Raw genomic sequence first — 16,787 nt, 5'->3', positions numbered from 1 at the left:
TTTAAAAAGAAAAACACACAAACACACACAATAAAACACCACCCTGCACATAATGGTATTTTTAATCTTGTTAATTTGCATACATGTAACTGGCATATTCACAGCTTGTTACAAAATAAATCTGAGCAGCTGTAACCAGCTAAACCAACAGGACGCCAGCAGTAAAACTACTGCCAGTTACTAATCATTATTAGTATAGTATAGTAATGTTTTGTTTTATTATTTTGGGGTTTTAAATCACAAGGTTGGAGGCTTCTTGGAGACACAACATTTAATGTTAACATAAAACTTTTAATAGGTTTGGTGTGTATGTACATGTGACAGTTTTAAGGCAGAAGTTTACTTACAAAATAACATGCATGATTTTTTTTCGATAGCACACAGGTGAGGACCAAAGACAGCATCGCTGCCATCCTGTGGTGTACAGGAAACACTGCTCATTAAAGAGAAGCACGATTATGTTTTTCTGTACTCCTCAACAACAATTGAACATCTTAAACTGCAGCATTTTTTAAAACAGTCATGTCTTCTTCTGTTCTGTTTTCTTGTTGTTTTCTTGTTTTTTGAATAGCAGAACTTGGGAGGCTAAAACTAAAACACACAATTTCTCATGTTCACACAAACGGGCAGCAAAAAAAAGAAGAAAAGGAGGAAGTGAGATGGACAGTACAGCTTGTCTATATAAAAAAAAGAGTTTATATTTATATATATATATAAATATCAAGCAAAAATCACTCTTTTTTCAGTTACTGGGTATAAAATATACTGGATATATACTGGATATAAAATATCTCTGAAGCTTTACCGCTGTCAAACTGAGTTTGTGTTAATGTTAAATATACGAGCAATCAAAGTATGTCATGCAACAAGGAAAAAGCATTTCTCGCAATCTCCCCTTTCTGGCCTCAACTTCCCTGTTTGTGACTCCTTCCAAACTTCCTCTAGAATCTCTAAAAGCAAAAGGGAAATAACCCGTGATGTACAAAATCTCATACATTCTTGAAGACCTAAGCTGAGTATGATGTGCAACATTTAATTACAAAGAGAGAAAGAAGTCATTCGTCATATCACTTCTTCATGCCGATTGTTTCATATGTGTCCGTTGCATGAGGAGTGAGACCCTGAGGGGGAGGATGAGGAGAATTTCAGTCCATAATTCATTAAATATAATTATAATAATAATCCAGCATTCGACTATCTGCTGGTTTTCTTCTCTTTGACATGTTGATAGCACAACAACTCACCGTATATATGCCCTCTTCAACATTCTGACAAGGAAAGAGGAGAGAAAAATGTCAGATACAGTAGAAATTAAAGAAATCGGACATTGTAATGACGGGTTTTTTTGGTTCTTAGTAACTAGTTACAGATCTGAGAAAAAAAATAGAAGCCAGTAAGCAACACATGAGTGGCTTAGGCGGTGCAGAGTTTGTGGCTAGCAATAGGAAATTAATAGACTTAAAAAGGGGGTGAAGCAGCGCACCAGTTTTGCATGAGAAAAAGAACACTATCTATCTCTGTATCCTGTGCAAGTCAGATTTTTGACAGAAAGAAAAAAAACTGTCACTGAAGCTGCTGCTTGTGGATTAAATTTAGAACTACGGATATTTATAAAACTGTCTTGGCTTCATGTAAATGTTAAATGTCCACATAGCTAAAACCAGATTCTTTGGCTCTAAGTGACACCCTGTTCATTTTCTAAACCTTCCCAGAGCGACAGATGTCTACATGAGCTCGAAAGTAAGCTGAGTAGTAAGTCCTTAATAGAGATTTGGATTAAATATGTCATGAACTAAGTAGACGTGGTTGTATGCGGCTATGGTGTGGCAGCTTCATCCTTCAGTTTCTGCTCCATTTTCAGACCTCAGGGTTTGTCCACTGAGGTTTGACCTGGCCAATGAGCTCATCTTTGTCTCTGGTGAAGTTCTGCCTTCTGGTTGTTTACCGAAACGCTACTTTTGTGCTGTGGTGTGTATGTGTCGCTGCTGTCTGCAGTTTAGACAGTGTGTTGCTTCTTTGTGCCTGTGTCAGTAAGGTATGCACTTGTGTGTCTGCATCCATTCTCACCCCCTTCGGCTTTCCTTTCCCAGCGGCCTCTTTAGCATTGGAGATCTGTAGAAGGCAAAGTTAGGGAACATTAAAGAAAAACTACAGTAACGTTTTAGTATAAACCTAAAGCTATGGTAAGCTATACGTGCATTTCCTGTTGTCACTTTAGAGTTAGCAACATTACACACGCTTTAGATATATCTTCTTTCGTTTGTCACAAATAAAGGAAGTGCAGTGCAGTAAGATAATGACCAAGTACTTGTGCTGCAAAAATAGTTTAAATCTAAAATCATCACTGTCAGCATGTAGAAGTATCACAGTCAAGAGAATATTTTTATAACCATCTTAAGAGTTTGTGTGCTTACTTTGCTGATGATAGCCTACTGTAGATACATTTCAACTTTCTTGGATACAACTTTTATGAAAACCTTATATTAGTGTTGATGTAGGCTTCTGCAAAGATATATACATTGATATCATATGCAAACCTTGACTTTGCAGTAGAGAGCTGTCAGGATGATCCCGTACAGAAACAGGATGCCATCCAGGATATAACAGATCTGGGGCTCAGCAAGAGCCGCTGAGAAAACACAAGGGAATATCGTTAGCAGATTAGATTAGATCATATATTAATTTAAAATGATTATATATCATTGATATATCACTTATATCAGCGATAACACGGTTTTGTTGGGTAATGGCGCTGCCACCACTTTAGACTGAGAAACAGCGATGGCAGCAAGTTCTGTGCAACTGCAGAACGCTGTCTGTCGGTCAGTCTGCAACATGTAACATGTTTAAATGTATCCATAAATACATTCAAGTAGCATAAGATATGGGGTATGTTGCCTTTTTTTAATGTTGTGTCTTATCTGTGCTCTCAGTTGATCGACTACTGTGATTAACAAACAGCATGGGAGGAAAACTTCAAATATGCGCTACACAGTACTCAACAGATAGTTTTAACACTATAATCATTCAAAAACCTTTCATATTGCAAAAATTACAAGCAAACTGTCTACAAATAACTAGAAGGACTGGGTCGTATCTTTCAATGACCAACATCTGTCTGACTGACTGTAGAAGATACAACAAAAATCCTTAATGCTGTTATCTGTGCTCTCAGTTGATCGTCTACTAAAAGAAGTGTGACTAACAAACAGCATGGGAGGAAAACTTCAAATATGTTCAGGCCTAAAGTTTAAAGTGAATAAGAACCTACGCTACAATATTCAACAGGCTCTTCTCGCTGCATGTTTACCACATAATGGAAGCACCGAACAGTACTCAACAGATAGTTTTAACTCTATGATCATATAAAAACCTCTTTTATCTTGCAGAAATTACAAGCAAAGTGTCGACAAACAAACAAAAGGACTGGGTCATGTTTTGACATCACAAACATCTGACTGACTATAGAAGATGCAACAAACGGCCTTAAAAAGCATTGATCTTACATTACAGTACTTTGAAGGTTGTGTGTAATTTCAATATTGCGCGATCGTGTCATATTCAGTCATTTATAATCCATAAAAGTGTTGATAAATCTAAAACTGTTCTGGATATAAGAAATTCAAGAAACTGACCTTTTTTAAAATAAGTATTTTTTAGAATTATAAGTAATTATTGCCCAAATAATTCAGTTTTTGTACTAGTCTCTCTTTTTTTTTTTGACAGCTACTTTGTTTTTCAAGGAACTAAAACTTACGTGATTACAAAGATCCCGTGTAACTTTAGATTGGGTAGATGAAAAGAGAAGTTTTGTCTTATGACTCCAAAAACAGCTATTGGCCAGTCAAAGCACAGAGAGTTGGATTTCTTCAAATTTGCTAAATTCAGATGGAAAAGATGAGATCATAGGAAGAATTCATCAAAAAGTCTGAATGGTTTATAATTAACTTTTAATAATGGCTTTTCTTATTAAGGCTGAAAGTATACACTGAAAGTATATTATGGCCTTTAAAACTTTGATGTGTACACAGTTATTTGCAGTTGGATGAAAGGATGATGTCTTCATTGTGAATTTCCCCAGACAGCTAACGTCATTTTGGTCTGTTCCTTCCTTCACAATTTGTTTCGCTCTTCTCATAAATTCACTTCTCTAAAATCTCTGATCACATGACGGCTGTGCACACAGAGACTCGCTTCCAAACTGTTCCCTGCTACCTTCTCACTTATGTTCTTTAAATAAATAAAACATCTTTTTTCTTTAAAAAAAAAAAAAAAAATCATAATCCACATTTGCATAAAGACAAACATCGACATTTGACAACCATTAAAAAGTCAAAAAAATATCCCAGAATGATCTCACAGCAACTTCACCAGACGCGTTTCCGTCTGCAAAATTAATGGCCGATTTAGGGGCCGACAACCTGTACGTGTTTCAGCTTAGCCTGTAAAAATGTGTTTATTTGATCCCATTAACTGTTGGTTGTATTTGATTAAAAACGGAACAACAGTGTGATTTTATTTTATCTTTTACTTAACAAAAAAAAAGAAGATTTTTGCACATACACCGTCAGAGACAAGTTTCCCATATTTGGAGGGAGCTGAATTTGTTACATACGCAGAAGTGGCTGAACAAATGCAGAAGCTGCTACTGGCCATATAGACCAGCATCCACACCCCTTGCCACAAGCAACAAACTCAGCAGGGTCAGTTTCTCTTCTCACAGGAACTAAAATGTGGTAAATACATCTGCTGCCTACACTGAGCGGAATAAGGCCAAATGTCAGAAAACCTCAGTGTTCTCTAACTTTCGGTAAACAGGATAGTGTAGTTAAAGAAATGCTGTTTAATTGAACAGCAGTGTTGAATCTAGTCAACCACATAATGAAAACACATCATGTTCATCCTGATTAACTTTACACCTCCGTTCACCCAAAAACTGTTCATTTTTCTCGGAAACTGAAACCAAGCGCGAGATCTCTGGACATTAAATCTGGTGACATAAAAACAAAGCGTTCCAGTATTTGTGTCAACTCACCGGCTTTCCCAAAACACATCCACAGAGGAATGGCCACCAGCATTTGGTTCCTGCACCACCCAGCCATGATAACACAGGCTCGACACGGATAATCAGCTCCTTGAACAGCGAGCAAACACGACTGCTTGGTGCGTTTTTTTTTTTTCCGCTAAAGACTTCGACTACTGCATACCCAGCTTTACAGCTCAGAGGGGAAGTTGTGGTCTGAGCTCTAAGTCCATTTGTCTCAGATCTCATCAGACCACTCCCCCTGTTAACACCAACCAAGAGGAAAGACTTCACTCAGGCGTCGGTGTCTGCTGTCATCTTTAATACTTTATTTGTTTTCAGGCGGCACAAGAGCGTGGAAAGAAAAAAAGAAAAAAAAAGAGGGTGTTTTAGACTTTACGAAGCCTTAAGATGTCAACTTATCGCAGTGGGACAAAGAAAACAGATGCGTTTACTGTTCAGACATAAAATATTTATTAGGTTGATTTGGGCATTGTACATGAATGGTGATAAACGAAGCCGCCTGTCAAAAAGCTCACTACAGTGAAAAGAGAACAGGAAGAAAGCCCGTCTGACAAGATAGTGGTGTGACAGAGAGAGAGAGTCCTCGCTGGGGAAGCGACACATTAAGAGTATCGCTTTAACGGTCCACCTCTCCAAACACTATGTCCTGCGTACCTGCAAGAAGATAACACTCGATGTGAAGCAGCTCCGTTTGCACGCTCGCTTCTGCATGTCTGCAAGTATTTAAGTTATTGTGACATTCTCACCAATGATGGCCACCACATCTGCCAACATGTGTCCTTTGGCCATTTTATCCAGACCGGCCTAGAAAGAAGCAAACATGAAGTAACATTTAGAGCAAGTGAAGCTTCCAGTATGCACGAGAGCACAAAAGTTGTCTTAATTCATGAGATTATAGCCTCGAGTTATCACAGTAACGACTCAATTAGTTTGTTTATGCAACTTCAAACACATTTTTAGCCTTGTAAACCCAAATTCTAATGACGACGTTCAACTGCATTAGCTCGTTTACCCATGAGCTAAGACGAACAGGAAGGAAGCCGAGGAGAGCTTTGGACAAAAAAAAAAAAAAAAAAAAACTGCTCCGTAACGCTTAATAAAATATAGTTAATGAAGTCAAAGTAGCCTAGAGGACAAGCCGTTAAATGAGCTGAATAATTGATGGTGGGAGTATTTAATATTTCACAGTGTCGTGTGAAATTTTTAAGTACGCACCAAGTGAGCGAATCCAGGGGCTTTGATCTTGCAGCGATAGGGTCTGCTGGAGCCGTCTGAAACCATATATACACCAAACTCTCCCTGCAAGCCACACACACGCACACACAGACACACACACTCCAATAAGCATATTACACCACAACAAAGTCCCATCTAATTAAGACTCAAAAAGCCTTAGTCGTACACTTTGATGACTGCACAATTTGTCCTTATACTCTACACTGAGTGCTCTCACCTTAGGTGCCTCTACAGCTGTGTATGTGGCCCCTGGGGGGACCTGGTAGCCCTCTGTGTACAGTTTAAAGTGGTGAATCAGAGACTCCATGGACATCTAGCAAAATAACACAAAGTTTGTGGGGGGAAAAAAGCATAAAAAGAAAAGAGCATCAGTGTATATTGAGGGAATGTTAACATTACAACAGTGAGGGGAAGTACAGGTGGTTTCCAGCCTTAAGTGCAGCCAAATTTAATTGAGTTTTACAATAAAACTGTCCTAACTCTGAAAAAGGACGAGTGAACACAAATTAACAAGAAATTGAAATAACACACGAGTGATGAAATACAGAGAAGAACGTAAATAGCCTGCAGGCTGCACAGCAAAAGAGGAAACCTCTCTACTCAACACACCTTCATCTCAGACCTCTTAGGCGGAGCCACTTTGGCATCATCCACCTTTATCTCGCCCTCTGGCATCTTGTTCATCGCCTGGTGCATGATCCTCAGGGACTGCCTCATCTCCTCCACTCTGCACAGATACCTGAGCCGCACACATACACACACAAGTAGCAGTAAACCACAGGACTGATGTTGCTCTACGCCACTACACGATATACACCTCAAACACTCTGCAGAGAAGGTGGAAGGCAGACGTTAGCAGCTCAGTCTGGCATCATCATGCTCAGAGTGCATTACACAACTACAGTACTACGGCATAGTATAGTACAGGAAATCGACCTGAAGGAGAAAAAAATAGTTCCCAGGGCCATTTTGACTGATTAAAACAGAAGTGGATGTGTTCCACTCATGCCAGTGAGACTGGTGAACCACAATGTGCTTTGTACGCAGCCACATGTTTAGTCACTCCAAGAGGGTGATCAGAAAATAGGTCAAACTCTGTGGACAAACGAGGTCGCCAACTTCTGCCGTCTGTGAGTGACGGCTCATTCTGATTATTTATGCTGCATTCATGAAAGCCAGGAGCATCAAGCTCTCACCGTGTAGGCACGTAAACCAGGATTCCTTTTAAACACAGTTGGCCAATAATGTCTCTGTGAAGCTTTCTGTTGCTAGGCTGAACGTCTGAGTTTTAAACTGGGTGACATATTTACTGCTAAATTTACATTGTGTTGCTTTGATCAGAAACAGAGATATGCGCCATGGCAGCTGCCGAGTGGTAAGACCTGGTTCTATAGGCAGCCTTTTGTAAAAAAGCAACAGATAAACTCACATAAATCACAAGTATTTCATTTCAAAAAGACTAAACTGCTCAATAATAAGAGACAGTAGAAGAATATATATAATAAAGAGACCAAATATTCTTCTGGTGTGCTCATACCCGGGCTGCTATAGAGAAGACTCGGGCTGTTTGTCTGGAGGAGTCTTACCTGTCATAGCAGTCTCCATTGCTTCCAATCGGAACGTCAAATTCCACTTCATCGTACTTGTCATAGGGCTGAGACTTCCTCAGGTCCCACTTGATTCCAGACCCTCGTAACATGACTCCACTGGTGGTGGGAAAAGCAGAGTGATGCATTTCAAGGTTTACAAACACATGTATTTCTAGCAGCTTCCAGAAGGAGACTATTTAAATGAATTATACAAACTGATTTCATAAGTTTGTGGCAGATTGCACCATTATTAAGACTGAAAACACGCGTTGCCTCTGACACAGCAGTGTCACTTCCCTTTAGGAGGGTTTGTTTATTCATTTAGAATGCATTTATAACAGCTCACTACTGTGCAAGTGAAGCCATCATTGTCATCAGTGTAACTTAATTTTCTAATATGTCAGTGAACTTTCATTTATGGGTTACCTGAAACCGTAGTTGAGGGCCTCCTCAGCAGAAACCACTCCGATGTCCACAGTGCGATTCTTCCAGATACGATTGTTGGTCAGCATCTGCATGAAGGAAATCCAACATGAATGTCACTTTAAATTTATTGCATCCACAAGCTCCACATGCCCATCGTGCTTGAGCTCACTGAGAGCTTGTGGAGAACTGAGGAGAACATGGAGTCATTCACCTCTTCAACTTCATCAATCCGAATGGAGAAATTCTTACACCACTCATAGATGTCATCCATCAGGCCAAGAGGCAAATCCTGAAACATATTCAAATGTAACAATATTATACTGATCTTTAGATTGCATCTCTCATCTATCTATCTATATAATCTATATGTATCTATAGATAGATTTTAAAAAGCATGTTTAGAGAAGTGTTGAACTTTCTAGTTATAAAAATGTAATGAATTCTTCTCCTACCTGATGTACGCCACCAGGCCTGACGTATGCAGCGTGCATCCTTGCTCCAGACACTCGTTCATAAAACTCAAACATCTGAGAGGAGACAAGAATTAAAGATTTAAAGAGGAAAGAAAAAGAAAAAAACCCCACACATTTCCATGTACAGTAGTGTCACAGTCTCAGGATTAGTGGCAAAACTTATACGCTGGATTAGACGGCCTATTTTAAAAGAAAAACTACAATCGTATGTACCAGTCGATCACGGTGATAGGTTATCATTTCACTGATGAATGCTGTTACAATCAAACAACTGAGACTCTCAATGAGTAGACTGAGGCTGGTGCCACTGCAATCAAGTGTCTAGTCAACAGACACTGAATGCAAGACGTTTGAAGTTCAGTGTGAAGTTTCTAGACTTTGATTATTCGGGGTACCATTGTTTTATCAGCATATTAGTACTTTATGCAACAGTGTAGCCGTAGATTTTGGAGGACTGCGTATTCCACCTGTTGTCAGGATTTATGATGATGCAGTTTTCATTTCACTAACACCAAATCCTTTGATGACCACTTACTACTGTGTTTGCTTGACTTGGCTGAACCCCTTAGTGAATCTGTGGGGTATTGTCAAAAAGAAGATAAGTAACACTCTGACCTAAAAACACAGACAACCCGAATCTCACTATCAAAGCAACCCGGAATTAAGTAACATCACCGTGGAGCCACAAACTCCTCATTTCATGCTACGCTGGATGCCGTAAACCAGGATTCTCTTCAGATCATCACATTGTATCGCCAGCAGAAGATTCAGACTCAAGCGGTTGACTCATTTTACAGTCCTGTCATTTTTGGGACACTTTCAGTGACTCAGTGAAAATGTGAAGTCAGACGTGGCCCACATCCTGACTCACACACAGGATATTGTTGAGTAAACACCTGAAGAGCTGAAGGTCACTGTGCCACTAACTGATGAGAACATAGCTACTGTTTATGAATCAAAGATACAGCGATTTTGGGAGCGGGCTTGACTCAACAAAAAAAAACTAGAACAATCCCCAGATTAGAACCACAGTACACCTTGTGATTGTTGTTCCGTTACCTTCTCTCGCTCCTCGAACATCCAAAAGAAGGGAGTCATGGCGCCAATGTCGAGAGCATGTGTGGTGATGGCCATGATGTGGTTCAGGATGCGAGTCAACTCTCCATACAGCACTACAAACGACACAGAACAGAGCTCAACAAACTGGAAACAGGTTCCAGCTGCTCACTGGTGAAGTTTTACTTTACTTTCAGTTCAACATGTTTTGTTAGCGTCCACGTAAAATAAAATAAAATAAAAAAATCTACTTAAACACTTCAATGCTTCTTGAAATTAGATTGGTGATTACTTGGTCAAACAATCAATTCAATCAGATAAAAAAGCCCCAGGAACACTAACTGAGTGCAAGAACAGAGGGCATGTTAGCTCTAGATAGCTCGTATGTCAAGTTAACTCTTCACAAATAGAGCCTAAACATTAAAGGCAGGTACACAACACAACAGTCAACACAGTAGTTGACGCTTTTTGTTGCCAGACACGACTTTAAAGTGATCCTCTTTGAAACAAAACTACGACTCTGATCCTTGGTTCTCACTGTTTCCTGTTGAGGAAGAATCCAAGCAACCACAACTACATTTTCCAATTCTCCACATTGGAAAATGTAGTCTTTTCAGATCTTCTAGTTCATGTACGTTGTGCAATTGTGGCTGCCTGATCTCTACCAGAAACCTCATTTGTTCCGTACAAGGCTAAAGGTGAGAGGCACGTGTCTGTGGCACAGAAACACACTGAGCGTACATCTCCGTGCAGCCTATGCTGTGAACTTTGTAATGGACCAATAGAAGACAGTAGCAGCGCTTATGTTTAGTTAGCGCCCCCTAGTGTGTCATTTTTAACTGCATCTTAAAACAAAGGGTCAAAAACAAACATACCAGACAAAGAAAACTGCTGTTGGAAACTCAAAAAAATGTAAACGTTTGTTAAATGCTCATGAAATCAAGCTTTAAAAGGGTTTTTTTTGCCCAGTGAAGGTCTTACACTTCCAGAGAAAACAATGCTGCGCAAGTACCATGAAAGTGCACAACATTAAATTTGATTCATCTTACAGTCATAACAATAATGTAATGCATACTTTATTAATCCCCATAGGGAAATTACTCATCTGCATTTAACCCATTCACTCAGTGAATGGGTACCTCGGGGTAGCCGTTTAGTAGATTCAAACCCCCAACCTTCCAATCATGGGGCGACCACTTTAGGTCACGAGCAGTTGTCTAAGCATTTCACTGCATATCGTACTGTGTATGACTGTGTACGTGACAAATAAAAATTTGAATTTGAATTTACCCACTATCCCTGCCCCTAGCTATATTTATATTTATTTCATTTATAGCATTTTTATTTTTTTCTATTTTCTGACAAACTTAATAGTCTGTCAGAAAATAGAAAGAAAAAAAAAACACAGTTTCCTTCAGCTAAATACACAAACTAAAGATATGTAGATATGAGTACATAAGTGCAAACTACATTGTAATTAAATAAAAAAATTATAATAATATAATAATAATATAATAATATAATAATTTATCAATTATTACAAATTGTAATAATTTATAAAATGCAAATTTGGCATTAATAGTGGTTAAATAAGACTTCCAGAATAATGTTTTTTTAAATATTTTTTCTTCAGGAGTTTTCATATTTGACCACTCATGCTCAGTACCTCTGATCCACTGTGCACGGGGTGGGGCCTGGATGTTGAGCAGCTTCTCCACAGCCAGAGAGTAGGCTTGCTCATTACACATCATGGAAACATAGTCCAGGCGGTCAAAGTAGGGCAGAGCCTGCAGCAGAACGTGTTTTATTTAAATGAGGATGGTTACAAAAATAATACAAACTGCCCCTACACTTACATGCATACAAAATAATTTAACAGGTATGTAATGGCTGGAAGTTGGCGAGTACAAAGACCACTTAAGTCATCCCATTGTTCAGTACCTGCAGGTATGTCTTATACTCGATTAGCTTTTCTGTGCCACGATGCAGCAGGCCAATGTGTGGGTCACATTTCTTGACAGACTCCCCGCTGAGCTCCAACACAAGACGCAGCACACCGTGAGCTGCAGGATGCTGAGGGCCGAAGTTAATCGTCAGGTTGGACACCTCCTTCTCTGCAGGAGGATCTTTGTCTGAAAAACAAAGAGCACAAAACAGCAAACTAAAGTTCGACCAGTCTGACAGACCAGCACGTTTGTTTTCATCAAACAAATAACCATAATGCGGAACAAGCTGCCCAAACTATGAGCACATCTTAAATCAAGTGCACTGTGGAAATAGAAACGCGTAAGTCAGACACTGAATACCTGCCTCCCATCTTAATGAAGGCTGGCAGACAGAAAACACAGAGGACAAAAATGGAAATAAGTCAAACGTTTTACCGTTCTGTCTCTGCCAAAGGCTGACATGATACATTTAGACTTGGACTGTGTTCAACTCTCCCGCAGTCTTGGCAGCTCATTATTTTCCCTTTCAGTTACAATTAAAAGAAAAAAGTAATATTTGAAACGAGTAGATGTTGGTGAACAGCAGTCTTTACCATTCCACGGGGGCGGTGTCCACTTCTCATTAACAGCAGTGGGGTACATGACTGCACCAGCGAACTGCTCCGTCCACTCCACATCTGGCTGCCATTGTTTCTGCCTGTGAAACACAGCAAGGTTATTTTTAAGGCGATGTAGGTATGAGGCTGGGTGGCGACCTTTATCAGTGCTAACACGATCCTGCAGTACAAAAAGGTGGTGCCTCAGGCTACCTACGCGCTGCTTAAAGCCTTAACCTCATTATCAGATGTTACTTGGAACTGAGCCTGCCAACCTGAGGACTGATCGTTAGAAGTAGCTCATCAAGGAAACATGCAGAGATGGAAAGTTTTCTTCGTGAAAAACAAAATATGTCAATGATTCAGTAGTTTGGAGGGCCACCTTTTGCAGAACTTAGGTCGAGTAATTGTTTTGTGCATCACTTTATCAGTCTCTCGTGTCATTGTGGAGGAATTTTGGCCAAGTTTTTTTTTTTTACAATGCGGCTTCAGATCATTGAGGTCTGCAGGCTCTCCTAAGATCTCCCGACAGTGTTTCAATGAGGTTGAGGTTTGGACTTTGAAACTTTGTAGATTTACTTCTGCGACTGGAACAGCTATCCCTCATTTACTCATTTTAAGTTTTCACTCATCCATTCAGAGTCAGCGGATGCTGAAGAGTGTGCAGATGTCACCAACTTTCTGCAGAGCGAATCTCTACAGACCTCCATACTTCAATGGGCTTCGGATTAGCTAAAGAACAGTGCGTAAAGACCTTCATGGAATCGGTTTTTATCGTCGAGCAGCTGCATTGAGTGGTATAAAACTCTCCATCCCTGGAAACTAGAGCAGTGGAGACGTGTTCTCTGGAGTGACCAATCACACTTCTGTCTGGCAATCTGAAGGATGAGTCTGGGTTTGGTGGTTGACCGGAGAAAGGTACTTGTGTGACTGCACTGGATTATGGTGTGGAGTTGTTTTTCAGGAGTTGGGCTCGGCCCTTTAGTTCCAGTGAAAGAAATTCTTAATGTTTCAACATATCAAGACATTTTGGACAATTTCCTGCTCCAAACTTTGTAGGAACAGTTTGGGGATTTCCCCTTCCTGTTCCAACATGATTGTGCACCAATGCAAAAAGTAAGGTCCATAAAGACAAGGATGAGTGAGTTTGGTGTGGACGAACTTGACTGGCGTGGATAGAATCCTGACCTCAACCCGATAGAACATCTTTGGGATGAACTAAAGGAGAGACTGAAACCCAAGCCTTCTCGTTCAACATCAGTGCATGACCTCACAAATGTACTTGTGACAAAATGATCAAAAATTCCCATAAACACACTAAACCTTGCGGAAAGCCTTCCCAGAAGAACTGAACCTGTTACAGCTGAAATTCTGTGCAGACATAATATTAAATCCTATTGATGAATTTCATATGTGTGTGAAGGCAGATAAGTACGTATGGAAACACTCTTATCCCACGCAAAAACAAACACACACTCAAAACTACCACCAGGTTTATGAAATGTGTGCACCGGCCTATTTTGGTCTTGCTATTGTGTGTATGTAAGTAAATCAGAATCACTCTGAACCAGCAGGCTTGTGCACTCTGCATACTGCCAAGGCCCCATGTCTACATAAGGAAATACGCTGAGCTCCAGGTAAAGTGGAAAAAGTGGTAATAATGCAAGAAAGAAGCCTGAAGACACTGAAACAACTGTGTACGAAAAGGAAGCCAGAAAAGGTACAGCCTTCCAAAGACTTTGCATGAGAGCAACAATGCAATGAGAAAAAAACCACAGATCCTCCAGAATATGTGGGACAATGCCAAAACTGTAAGTGATGTCATTCAGCAAATCACTGATTTGTGCGTGAACTTACATACTATTATTAAATGATAATTAAATCTTGTGGGGGGTTTCAGAAGCAACTTTGCAAACTTTTTCTCTGGGAACTGTCATGAATTTAAACACTTAACATGCTAACTCAGGCCTGTACAGTCTAAGATGGAGCTCTTGGGATTTTCCAGTTCCTCTGAGCACTGCACAGCCTGACCGTGGATTGCATTCGTTGGGATTTCCACCCCTGGAAAGAATGTGGCGTTGTATTAACACACACCTGAGTGCTCTAAAACTAGCAAACAGCTAGTTTGGTAACATTTGCGGATCAGTTATTCAAATGCATTTGATTAGCACCATCTGGCTGCTCTGTGCCCTCCTAACTCCTATAGAAGTAGTAAGCATGTACATGTTTTTGACAGCACTGCATGAGTCCTGTAACATACAGCCACGGTAATAAAATAGCACGTATTAATGCTGAATATTACAAATATACAGAGGCATAAATATGTCAGTAACTAGCATTGCATAATGCTAGTTACAGGTTTATATCCCCCTGAATTTGGTTCAGAGACCTTCTGAAGCCCTGAGCTGAGTTAAACATAGCGTACTACACCTCCAAAATCATCCAAATTATCTATTTATTTTCATCCTTGTGCCAAAACCTTTAATTTTCTGTCTATGCGTTAAAACCATTTTGACCTCACTGACCATGAAACACCGATGTAGTAAACACTGACACACGCTGACAGCAGATCTCCAGTTAACCCGACAGTGGGAGATGCGGACCTATGCTCTAAACAAGCTGCTGAGGGCACTCGTTATAGCCAAGCAGCCAATAAATATGTTTTTCATTTATTTTCATACTACTAAACTGCACAGGGCGAGCCCTGCGATGTTTTATAGCAGCAAAGCCGGATTATGTAGCGTTTTGCTAGCATGAGCCTCTCGGCATGCACATCTGTGAGGAGCTAAGCGAAGACCGTCATGAGGACAAAGATAACTCGTGGAGTCACGGTTTGTCTTTTTGCTATCATACCTGTTCTGCAGCAGCGCACAGCCAGGGCTCAGCACATTATGGCCTAATAACAATTTTGTTGAAGGACGTCCGAGTTTGCTAAGCGACCTCAACATTGTGGCCGCCATCTTGGCTGTTAGACAACCTCCGGCCAGTGACGTAGAAGAGTTTCCTCTTCTGTAGTCGTGGTGTCGTGTCTGCCACCTGTCGGTAAATGTAGTTCAATTCATTGTTTTCTATTTTTATGTCTACGAAGATTTAAAAATATAAAGAATTATTAATATTATATATATATATATATATATATATATATAATAAAATGAAAGTAACAATTTAATATCATAACTTACATTTTTACATCAATAATTCTCACTTCTAATTCTCACTGAGGTCTTTTAAGTGGATTTGGCATGTTCTCCCAGGTACTCTGGCTTGCTCTCACTGTCTACAAACATGCAGGTGGTTAATTTGTATTGTATTGTATCTTTATTTTGAACATGTTAAAATAGTACAAAAACAGAAAAACAAGACAAACAAAAAAAGCAAATCAAAAGGAAAACAAAACATTAATAATAATAAATAACTTACATGTTAATAAAGGAACAGGAAGATGCATAAACTTATTTAATCCCAATCCATCATTTAGTTACTAATAGTTATACTAATAGTTAATTGGTTATTCTTAATTTGACCACAGGCATGAATACAAGCTTGAATGGTTGTCTGTCTCTCTGTCCTGGATGGATATTGCACTTATATTATCATACAATGGTGCATCCAGTCAATAATCCATGTGCAGTCTTGGTTGTATTTAAACTTAACTATAATTAGATCCTAATAAATATGGGAAGAATTTGAATGATTACCCCCATGCTGGTAACCTCTAGCAGGTACATTGGATATAAAACAGCAGTGGAAGGTAAAAAGAATCACAGGCTATTGAACTTACTCAATGTTTTTACAAAACCAGCCAAAATTAGGACCCCAAAATTAGATAAAGTATTAAAAGTTTATTATTATTTTTCTAAAACACTTTGTACTGCCATCTATAAACATACTACAGACTTATAATGGACTCTCCAATGAAGAATTGAAGCTCCAGCAGTGCATGTTAAAAAAAATCTCCACCTACTCAAAGATGACAAATGCCACACTTTATAAAAAACAGTGCTTTTATTTATGTAATACTGTGGAAAAATAATTACATACCATTTTTAAAAAATATTGAAGGTAATGAAATTAAAAAATGAGAGTTTGATAACGTTCGTTGTACATCTTTTGAACAGTTTTCTCTGCTACGAAGAACAGTACAATAAGATAAACATTGGATTTTTCTAAATTCAAAGACACAATAATACAGGATACAGTCCTACCAGAGGTATAAAAGTACTGTAACAGGATTGTGAGAGAAATGATATGGACGTATACTTTAAACACACACACACACACCCACACACTTTTAGACACAGACATGCACACACGCAAGTGCATACAATAGTGACGCGAGCGCTCCGATTGGGGCGCCGCGTGTTTAAAGTATGCTTCCCGTACACGCGCAGTCATTCACGCATCTATACAAACACGCT

The 16,787-nt window shown here is 39.4% G+C and overlaps 2 protein-coding genes across 2 annotated transcripts; both read right to left on the bottom strand.

Moving 5' to 3' along the window:
• Positions 1 to 39: 39 nt before the first annotated feature.
• fcer1g (Fc epsilon receptor IgFc epsilon receptor Ig) lies at positions 40 to 5,242 on the bottom strand. The gene is made up of 5 exons (XM_085267399.1): positions 5,036 to 5,242; positions 2,538 to 2,629; positions 2,068 to 2,112; positions 1,245 to 1,268; positions 40 to 1,121 (listed from the first exon to the last, which is right to left on the bottom strand). Exons 1-5 carry the CDS (start codon positions 5,100 to 5,102, stop codon positions 1,068 to 1,070), a joined length of 282 nt encoding a protein of 93 aa, XP_085123525.1. The 5' UTR covers positions 5,103 to 5,242; the 3' UTR covers positions 40 to 1,067.
• Positions 5,243 to 5,473: 231 nt separating this feature from the next.
• On the bottom strand, positions 5,474 to 15,364 carry ndufs2 (NADH:ubiquinone oxidoreductase core subunit S2). The gene is made up of 14 exons (XM_085267398.1): positions 15,223 to 15,364; positions 12,367 to 12,470; positions 11,769 to 11,959; positions 11,494 to 11,614; positions 9,831 to 9,943; positions 8,751 to 8,825; positions 8,510 to 8,587; positions 8,299 to 8,384; positions 7,870 to 7,989; positions 6,893 to 7,022; positions 6,501 to 6,596; positions 6,263 to 6,346; positions 5,794 to 5,851; positions 5,474 to 5,701 (listed from the first exon to the last, which is right to left on the bottom strand). The coding sequence occupies exons 1-14, from the start codon at positions 15,327 to 15,329 to the stop codon at positions 5,664 to 5,666; spliced, it is 1,401 nt and encodes a 466-aa protein (XP_085123524.1). The 5' UTR covers positions 15,330 to 15,364; the 3' UTR covers positions 5,474 to 5,663.
• Between the last annotated feature and the right edge of the window lie 1,423 nt (positions 15,365 to 16,787).

Source organism: Mchenga conophoros, linkage group LG3 (assembly GCF_057382185.1).
Source record: "Mchenga conophoros isolate Kocher_MC1m ecotype Shallow Benthic linkage group LG3, M_conophoros_male_GT1.1, whole genome shotgun sequence".
NCBI classification, from domain to species: Eukaryota; Metazoa; Chordata; class Actinopteri; order Cichliformes; family Cichlidae; genus Mchenga; species Mchenga conophoros.
Note: the sequence above shows the minus strand (reverse complement) of the source record. Positions and strands in the feature narration are given on the sequence as shown.